The 10773-nt window shown below is 36.8% G+C and overlaps 1 protein-coding gene across 1 annotated transcript in view; it reads left to right on the top strand.

The window, feature by feature from the left end:
* The window catches only part of LOC107594332 (serine/arginine repetitive matrix protein 2-like), a 14274-nt gene extending 4296 nt beyond the window's left edge, over positions 1–9978 (top strand). Inside the window, exons 3-12 of the mRNA XM_016284345.1 lie at positions 1055–1220; positions 1840–1920; positions 2753–2842; positions 2949–3058; positions 4331–4778; positions 4885–5104; positions 6028–6124; positions 6914–7073; positions 8334–8447; positions 9862–9978. Coding sequence (XP_016139831.1) covers positions 1055–1220; positions 1840–1920; positions 2753–2842; positions 2949–3058; positions 4331–4778; positions 4885–5104; positions 6028–6124; positions 6914–7073; positions 8334–8447; positions 9862–9978 — 1603 coding nt within the window. The remainder of the gene's footprint in view (positions 1–1054; positions 1221–1839; positions 1921–2752; positions 2843–2948; positions 3059–4330; positions 4779–4884; positions 5105–6027; positions 6125–6913; positions 7074–8333; positions 8448–9861) is intronic.
* Positions 9979–10773: the final 795 nt, after the last annotated feature.

Here is a 10773-nt window from a genome sequence, read left to right as displayed (position 1 = left end):
TGTCAGGGAGACGCTGTGTGTTTCAGTGCAAAAGCAAAAGCACTTTATTTGGCCTTCCGAAACTTGGCGAAAGTAGATGCATTTAGGAATCTTTAAGATTACTTACAACAGAACAGCAATGCATTTTATGGACGACCATTTCATGAACCTAGGAGAGGAGGTAATTCTGACTTTGCTATGACAATCTGGCGCTTCTGAATCAGCTACTGTTTTGTTATTAGTTTAAGTGTTTGCTATTGACTGTTCAAATGCGGAGTTTTGCACATCGTGTGTGTGTGTGTGTTACTGTGTTTGTTCCCCTTTCGGGCTTGAACTGATGGTAAACTAATGACATTATTTACTGTCTTTTACATTTATTTTGAAAGATGAAGCTTGCGATTATGGTAAGGGGCGTTACATTTCCGACGAATGCTTGCGGTGTTCGGCCAATCACAATGCACTGGGTCAGCTGGCCAATCAGACCAGACTGCGCTTGTCGGAAGGAGGGACTTTGTAGAAAACGAAGCGTTTGAGAGAGGCGGGGCATAGAGGACCTACAATAATGTACAGTATTTGAAAAATAATGGGTTGTTTGAGCATTAAAGCATGTCAACATATTCTGTTACACCAAATACACCAAATAATGATCTTTAAAAAAGCATCATATGACCCCTTTAAAAAGCAGAGAGAAACCCTGGAGTACACTGGGATTGATAACATTAGAAAATTCAATCCAAAATAGCTGTGTGTGAGGACAATCCCAAAATATGTATTCAACATATACTGTATATGTTTCCGACACACGCTGTACGCGGTAGACCAATCACAACAGACTGGGCCATCTGACCAATCAGAGCAGAGTAGCCCCACGGAAAGGAGGGGCTTAGAAAAACTGAATCTTAAATTCTTCTAACGAATCGTTCGAGAATCGCTTGAAAACGATGTGATATTAAATGCACATTTTGAGGAAAAAGAAAGCGTTTTTTGACCTTGCATGCATTTTGGCACCCCTAAAATGCACTTTGTACAATCAAAAATATTTCAAAAATATAACTTCTCCTTTCTGTGGTTAAAGCTATGGAGATGGGAGATATGACAATGAGCATGAGGTTTCAGAAGAGCGAGGCAGAGGAAGAGAAAGAGAGAGAGGACGAGACCATAGAGAGAAAGAGCGCAGACGTCTAGACAAAGAGATGGGAGGCTCCTCAAAAACCAACAGCACTGCGTCGGGCCATTCACAGGTGCCCGGGGTTACAGTTTCACACACTTCTTCCCTTTCTCATTGATGCCATCTCACGTGTCATCTATTCGGAGCCAAAAAAAATACATAAATAAATGAAAATGGCGCATATTTGGAGAGGTGATAAAACTGGCGAAATAAAAAATCAATCCCATAGACTTACACTGACTGAAAGAAGCATCTGAGACTTATTTTTGAGACTAGATTATTATTATTTTGACGTGTAACCACCTAGCAACCACTCAGAACCTAGTAGCTGCATATAGTAAACTATCAGTTTACCTATAAGCTCACTTTTAGTATAGTTGCGGTACAAACTAAACATTACGATGTAAACTAGTATACTTAAAGTATACTTTCATATACTAGAAAGTGGGCCAATTTAGTCCCAAGGAGTATTGAAATAGTACACTTACAAGTATACTACTAGTACACTGATATTTGTATACTTACTACATAAAGTATACTTAAAAATATACTTGAACTTTACTTAAGTATACTTACTAAAATAAACTTGAAGTATACTACTTTTTGTTAAGGGAACCCACTAAAAATCACCCAGAACACCTTCAGACACCGTTTAAAAAGATTGCTTAGTATCTCTCTGAATATGTTCTCAGAGGTTCAGCAAAACTGGAGAGAGCATTATTAGGAGGGTAAACGGAGCACACAGAGGTCCAGAAGAGCCCCCTCAGATGCAGGTAAAGCTACCTAACGTTACACTCACGACTGCTTTCGGTTTTAGAGGCAGGTGTCTGTGTCCGCAGAACAGATGAAAAGGCACTTTTGAGCTCCCAGACAGACAGAAAGTACACTATATTTAGCGCTAGGTATAGGTGTTATAGTGAAGCGTAAAGTATGCTGAGAGAAGCTGTACAGTTCAGGACTGTCAGTGTTGATGTGTCAAACCGGTAGAGACAGAACCAACTGTTAGAGATGCTTGCCTAGTCACGCAGGGATATTTTAACGTTTTTGTACTTTGTATTTATTTTAAAAGCAATATTTAAGTGCGGACACTGCTTAAATGAGCGCGAATGTGTGTTTGTTTAATTCACGATACAATTAACACACAGTTCTGTGACACTATGTAGGCCTACCCTTACCAAAAAGTAGTATACTTCAAGTTTATTTTAGTAAGTATAGTTAAGTAAAGTTCAAGTATATTTTTAAGTATACTTTATGTAGTAAGTATACAAATATCATTGTACTAGTAGTATACTTGTAAGTGTACTATTTCAATACTCCTTGGGACTAAATTGGTCCACTTTCTAGTATATAAAAGTATACTTTTAAGTATGCTTTAAGTATAACAGTAGTAAACTTTGAGTACACAACTAGTTTACATCAAAATGTTTAGTTTGTACCGCAACTATACTAAAAGTGAACTTATAGGTATACTGATAGTTTACTAATGAAATACTCGTAGTAGCATTTTTAGTACACTTTGAAGTATAGTCTCAGTAAACTACTAGTTTAGTAGTTTTATACTGCAAGTATACTCGTAAGTTAATTCTGTGTTTTTCTCCTTGATAGAGAGATGAGGCGGATGGTGAGATTTATTTACGTCACTGTCTGCGAGTGGAGGAATTTGATGCTGATGAAAACTATGGACTTCAATTGCATGTAAGAACTTAAGTTACACAAAAGTTAAGAGGACAACTCATCACAAAAAATTAAGAACAGTCCTGATGTGGTCATATTTCTCAAAACCTGTCTGATTGATCTGCAGATGCATGCTGGACTGGTGACCCTGTCAGCGATGACCTCCAGAATCAGGAGGAACTGGATCGACACACTGAGGAGGAGAATCTCATTCAGGAATTCGGCTGAAAGCATCCGGTATGACAAGTGCAGAGAGTCAATAAGGGGTGAATTTCATGAAAAATGTCAAGTAAATGACTGAAAAAAAAAATTAGGCAAAAATATATATTTTGAGATTAGACAATAAAACATTTGTAGGATTTTAAGCATATTTTATAATACACAATGGTAGTATTTGCTATAATGCCTTTAAATTAAACAAATTTAAAAAATCATTGTGTCTTGACAGCATAATTTTACATTAATGAGCATCTAAGTAAGGGATGCTTGTATCACCCTGAAGGGGGTTATTCAGCGATAACTACCGGCTGGATGTACATTATCCTACTTATTACACGGCTACTTGCCACATAAGTAAGGAAATATTGATTTGAGTTGAAATATTTGAACGTTCAAACTAGCAAGTTCAAACTAGACGGACGTTTAAGGGATATGGTGCAATCAAACCACTTATTACACAACATTTCACCACATAAATAATTATGGCTATAAAAGATTTAAGACAAAAATGTTTTAAAATCTTACCAGTTTGTTAGTTATCTTATAATCCATTACAGCGTATAAAACAATTGTAGCAAAATGGCAGCAGCTGTGTTTGTATGAAAGGAAAGAGCGAGTCCGCGATACCAGGATGATATAATTAAATAATTGTACACAATTTTGAATCGAGTTTTAATATTTTATTAGCTAAACAAATGCAAAACTTCTAACCAGAAAAAACTGTTCCTGGCAGTATAGCGCCAACTTCAGTTACCCGGATGAGTACCGGTTATTATCGAGGGATAACAAACCTCAGAATGTTGCGACTGACCAATCAGAATCAACTATTCCACAGAGCCGTGTAATAATGAGAATTATCATTGATACTGATGAGAATTACAACCTTTAAATTAACTTTAAATTACGGTGATGATAACTTGGGGTGGGAAATTGTGCTTAATTGTCATTAAAAACAATAAATAAATAAAGAGTTAGGCTTCATTTTCTTAATCTCAATACAAAACATAATAATACAACAAAGCTTTAATCTTTGTGCTAAATAATTTTTTTTACTTTTTATTTTAGGCTGAAACATGATATTCACCCATAGAGAATTTATATGGATATTCAAAATATATTAAATATCCATAATAAAGCATTGCTTTATTGATTATGGTCATCTGAAAGATTTTGCTCTGGACTTTTAAAATGAAATGACTGTCGCTGATGTTTATCAGGAGCAGGTTTGAGGTTTGACTCAGGGTCCTGTTTTCATGTAAGTAGGAAGTTGATATCTCTGCCTGTTCTCAGACACCCAGACAACAGTGACATCAGCGACAGAGAGAACTCCAGTTCCCAGAATGCACCGTCCCGAACCTCTCCCGCACCCCATGACCCAGGGTCAGATGTCGGTGGTCCGTATCAGGATGAACCCAACATGAGGTCCTCACCGTTAACCAACCGGCGGGAGGCCGGCGAGGGGCGCGACCAAGAGCTCGAAAGACGTCTGGAGGACCGGACCAAGTGGTTTCAGGAGGGAATTTCCGACAGGGAGGGGGAAGACCCCTGGGATAGGGTTGAGTTGAAGAAGGGGGTTGTGACTTCGGTGATTTTGACCCAGCCGCAGGTTCCTGATGCTCAGATGGGGCCAAACATCGAGAAGAAGTGGGCAGACTTTGAGCAGCTTCCAATCGGAGAAAAGAGGTCACCGGCTGGTTTCCAGAATCCGCAAACGACAAATGAGGTGCTTCAGCGAGAGGTATGTTTGTGGATTTAGACGAGCATGTCATCCTTGTTGGCCCAGGACCATATAATGTGCTTCATCTGTGTGTGTGTGTGTGATCTGGATGCATTGCATTGATCAGGTGGTGTCTCTAAAGCAGCAGATCGAGGCTCTTCGTCAGGTCCGTGTGGGGGCCAGTGTCTGCGGTCCTGACGCACCCTGCTCTCTGAAACTCGATCAGATGGAGAAGGAGCATCGAGAGAGACTGCAGAAGATACACGACGAGCACGAGAGAGAACGCAGAGAGATTGAGAAAGACAAACAGAGACTGCTGCAGGAGGAAGCCAAGAATGCAGTCCAAGGTCAGTGTGGGCCGCAGAACATCAGTGACACAAGGGTCAAATAAAAGTGATACAACATAAAGATGTTATATAATCATTTATTTTTTAAAGAAAGAAATGCATTCATTTGATCAAAAGTGACAGTAAAGTCATTTATAATGTTACAAAATATTTCTATTTCAAATAAATGCTGTTCTTTTGAACTTTCTATTCATCAAGAATCTTGAAAAAAAATTGCATTATGTTTTCCACAAAAATTTGAAGTAGCACAACTATTTTCAACTTTGATAATAACCAGAAATGTGTCTTGAGCAGCAAATCAGCATATTCTAATGATTTCTGAAGGATCATGTGACACTGAAGACTGGAGCAATGATGCTGAAAATTCAGCTTTGATCACAGAAATATATTACATAATGATATTTCACAATATGCATGTTTTTATATCAAATAAATGCAGCCTTAGTGAACACAGGAGACTTCTTTAGAAAACATTTTTAAAAATCCTAGAGCCCAAACTTGTATATAAAGGTAAATATAGTGATTAAACTGAGTTTGGGATTTTGATTAGAGTTAATGTTAACTAAAACTGAAATCTTAAAAAAAACACACATTTTCATAAAAAAAAAACGTATTGTTGCCAAGGCAACTTGAAGTATACCAATATAAACTAAAACTAATAAATAAAAATGAATCTGAACTATATAAACTAATAAAAAAAATTATGCAAATGATAAAAACACATAACAATACAAAATCTTTAACTAAAATTCAAGTGAAAACAAAAAATGTCGAAATCATGTTTGATTCAAAATATTAACAAAAACCATAATAGTATATCAATGATATTAAACCAACACTGATTTTGATATCCGATTAGATGAGAATTCAGTGACTTTTATCCATAAAGCTTCACATCATACTTTTCGTCTTCAATCCCGCAGCGATGGAGGCTCTGAGGAAAGCTCATCAGGAGGAGATTGAGAAGCTGAGGGGTCACGGAGGAGGAGAGACGAAAGACCCCTCCATCAGACGACAGCTGTACGTCCACATTTATACAATTTATACAAAATACACTTTTCGCCTATTTAGCAAGATAACCAAGAGCAATATAGGATATCCAATATCTATGGATAATCAAGTAAACCTAATAACAATATAGGTTATTCTTTCGTTTACTTTAAAAATTAGTAAGATTTTGCAGCAAAAAGACACATGAACCATGACCTGAAGGTGGACGTTTGTACAATTACACTAAAAGGCCCTTTGACTTACTAAAAAAGTATAAACTATCTAACAAACAACAGAAGGCATGTAGTAGATTGTGGGTTTTCAGCCCAATTTTGGTCATGCTGATAAATTAGTGGCCTTTATGTATCAAATATGGTACAGTAGGCTTTATAGGGTTAAGCTGTATATAGCTACACTGGAGTTTGGTTCTGCTGATAATAATTTTAATTTATAGCAGATATTGAAATACTGCATGTTTGCTGTGTGTTAGACATCTTTGAAGATTTTGGTATGAATTTTAGTTCTCTGAGAAGATATTGCATGCCAGAAAGCACCAACATCTTGTTCATACTCTCATGGGAATCCAGTGGCACTAATCAGTACTTTACATAAACTCTCATCTGTCCCGCTCAGCTGTGCTGTAATTCCTCTCTCACGGCTCAGAGAATCAGAACACAAGAGCTTCATTTACTCCAAAAAGTGGCAGGTGTTTGATTGACAGTCTGTAATTGACAAGAGTCCCACTGAGAGAATCAATTGATCGCTCATTAGTCAATCATTACATCAGTTAATCGATGCATGGCTTTGTGTTTCTATCAGGCACGAGTCGCTCTCTCTGCAGCAGGAGTTGGACGGTCTGTCGGAGCGTTATTCCCAGCAGTGCGTGGAGCTCAACCGCATCCAGAACAGCACTGAAGAGCAAAACGGAGAGATCCGACAGAAGGAGAGAGAGATGGAGCAGCTCAGCCAAGAGAACCAGGTAGACAGGAAAGTGGGATGAGAGGATTGGATGACACATGATCACCATCTGATGCTGAAATTTAAATATCTAGAGTCCAAAAATGACAGATTTGCCAGTTAAATAGTGTGTGATACACAGTTTTGTGTGGATCCACCCTGGTTCTGAGACTAACTGGACCAAAAAACATGGAAGTCCATGGAAGAAATGTTCACAGATATGAGGAAATCATAATTATAATGTGATTTTGGTCTGGATAAAATGAACTCGGTTGCTCTTTTTACTTCCTGACAAACACTGGAAGCTTTTTTACTTCTAGTATGACATAAAGTGACATGCATTAGATGTGAAACTGATGTTTTATCAGTAATGTGCTGCCACAAAGAATTATAGGAAATGTCTGTTCAAAAGTTTGGGGTCTGTAAGATGTGTAATGTTTTTGAAAAAAGGCCTCTTTTGCACACCAAGGCTGCATTTATTCAATCAAAAACAGAAAAAAAATAGTACAATTATGAAATAATAATTATAGAATGTAATATATTGCTGTGATCAAAGCTGAAGTTTCAGCATCATTACTCCAGTCTTCAGTGTCACATGATCTTCAGAAATCATTCTGGTTTGCTGCTTAAGAAACGTTTCTGATTATTATCAGTGTTGAAAACAGTTGTGCTGCTTGATGTTATTGTGTAAATATACATATTTTCAGGATCCTTTGATTAATGAAAGTTCAAAAGAACAGCATTTATTTGAAATAGAAATCTTTGGAACATTATAAGTGTCTTTACAGTCACTTTTGATCAATTCAGTGCATCCTTGCTCAATTGTTACGTTCCTAACGTGAAAAAAGCTTACAGAAAATTTCCCACTAGTAATTATGGTGACGTTCATGTGCAAACGCGATCATTCAGACATCACATTTCATCGTGCGACTCAATTCATCATGTCTGATATTGAAATCTATCTCACAGCACCTTTAAAATTACATCACTCGTATCAATTAGTCAGAGGGGAAACAGATCTGTAATATGATGAACAGACAGCATCCTGTTTCATTGTTCAGAGTGACTGTCTGGGTCGGTGTGAGATTTGTTCACTGATCCAGGACTGGATTACTAATACTAATCAGGGTTATTGCCATTATTCAAATGCTACAAAATGGGATTCAGATCAGCACAAAACCCAAATGATCGTCTCATTTTCAGTGTGTGAATGAGCTTGTCTTCATGTGTGGTTTTTCGTTTGGATGTGTCAAAATTACATTTCCTCTTCCTGTTCACACAGGAACTGCAGGCGCGTCTGACGGAGGAGATAAGTCTCATGCGATCCTTCATCACAGGCCAAAGATCAGGAGTTGTTCCCCTCGGCAGCTACGAAAGGAGCACCTCTGAATTAGAGGTGAGGCGCTGACCTTTGACCTGTAGAAAAATACCTGCCACCATTTCATGATCAGATTTACCTTGTTTTATTTACCTTGATTTATCGAAATGTATATGGACATACAAAATGCATCTCACAAACATATTAGAATATTATAATCAATGTAAATTAAAGCTCAGTTAATCAGCATGTACTCTAAATCCCCAAAAATATATCCTGTGGTTCAAAAGTTTGGGATCATATCAGAATGATTTCTGAAGGATCATGTGACGCTGAAGACTGGAGTAATGATGCTGAAAATCTAGCTTTGATCACAGCAATAAATTACAGTTTAGAATATATATATCACATAGAAACCAGTAAATTGTAATAATATTTCACAATATTACTGTTTTACTGTATTTTTGATCAAATAAATGCAGCCTTGTTGAGCAGAAGAGACTTCTTTCAAAAACATTAACAAAATCTCACCAAACCCAAACTTTTGAATGTTAGCGTAATGAAATAACAATCAATCTCCACCAAAGAGATGCAACGATTGGGGAAACAAACAAAGATTGATCTCACCAAATCATTTGTTCCCTTGTCCTATGATCCTCCATTTTCTATCCAAAAATAATCACAAAAAATGATAAATCCCAGATCGTAGGTGAAATTACATTACCACATTGTCCATTAAGGGGGACATAGATGGCTGTCATCTTTGACCCCGTTGCCTCTTTTCAGATAACCCTAAATAAAAGTCCTCTGCACTTCCTGGTCTGTCTTCAAACCAGAAGAAAACAGTGATATTTTGTCTTCAAACTTCACGTTGTACAGTACAAGAGGGGATTGTACACAGAATTTAGGGTTATTGGTCACTGTGTGTGAAATAAGCTCGTATGGTTGAGGAGTGAGAATGAAGATGCCTTTGGGGTCCAGATGGTGTAACCAGCAGGGGCTAATTGGACCATGCTAAGCAGCTAAAACTTGACCCCTTATGCATGTGATGTGAGGGATCGGTGTTTCTCGGACAAACTCTGCCATCTACTGATCATCATAGTGAACTCACTGTAAACCTTCTCCAGCAAATAGCAGTAAATACACTGATGGTTTTGCAGCCATAGATTCAGTTTTAAATGAACTGTAATCTGTTGTCTTTGTCCATTTGCGTGGGTGGTTTATACATTATTTTTGATGACACTTATATGTTGACAAATAAAATTTGCATTGTTTTTCTCTATGCATGAGGGAACAAGTATATTTTAGGTGCTGTGACTGCTCACCATTTCATTTTCACCATCCCAGTGATACGACTTTGATATAATTTTTACAAGAACAAATATTTTATTTATTTATTTTTTTTATTAATATGTGTCTAAAATAATTGTATCAGAATTGTAAAGTTGTAGATGGAGTATTGTTATGCTGACATGTCCATGTCCGTCTGTAGATGTTACTGAAGGTGAAGGAGAGCGAGGTGGATTTTCTACACAAGGAGATCAGCTGTCTCAGAAAAGAGGTCCAAACTCTTACTAAGGTACACATTTTGCTTGTGAAAGTCATATAATCTAAATTAATACTATTCACTTTCTTCACACATGCTCCTACTGTAGAGAAACAATAAAAGTGTATGTAATAGATCAAACTTCAAATGTTTGGGGTCAGTAAGATTTCTACATTTTGAAGAAATTAATACTTTTATTCAGCATGGATGCATTAGATTGATCACAATAAAGACATTTATGATGTTACAAAAGATTTATATTTCAAATGAGTGTTGTTCTTTTGAACTTTATATTCATCAAAGAATCCTGAAAAAAATTCATCGCGGTTTCCACAAAAACATTTAAGGATCATGTGAGACTGAAGACTGGAGTAATGATGCTGAAAATTCAGCTGCACATCACAGGAATAAATTACATCTTAAAATATATTACAATAGAAAACAGTTATTTGAAATTGTAATAATATTTCACAATTTTACAGTTGTTTTTTTTTTGTTACTGTATTTTGACTTCTTTCAAAAAAATCTTGCCAACTCCAAACGTCTGAATGGTAGTGTACATTAACTGTGTTTATCACTATTCATCAGTATATATATATATATATACAGTGGGGCAAAAAAGTATTTAGTCAGCCACCAATTGTGCAAGTTCTCCCACTTAAAAAGATGAGAGAGGCCTGTAATTTTCATCATAGGTATACCTCAACTATGAGAAACAAAATGAGAAAAAAAAAATCCAGAAAATCACATTGTAGGATTTTTAAAGAATTAATTGGTAAATTCCTCGGGAAAATAAGTATTTGGTCACCTACAAACAAGCAAGATTTCTGGCTCTCACAGACCTGTAACTTCTTATTT

The sequence above is a fragment of the Sinocyclocheilus grahami genome, unplaced genomic scaffold, assembly GCF_001515645.1.
Source record: "Sinocyclocheilus grahami isolate Dianchi unplaced genomic scaffold, SAMN03320097.WGS_v1.1 scaffold181.1, whole genome shotgun sequence".
NCBI classification, from domain to species: Eukaryota; Metazoa; Chordata; class Actinopteri; order Cypriniformes; family Cyprinidae; genus Sinocyclocheilus; species Sinocyclocheilus grahami.
Note: the sequence above shows the minus strand (reverse complement) of the source record. Positions and strands in the feature narration are given on the sequence as shown.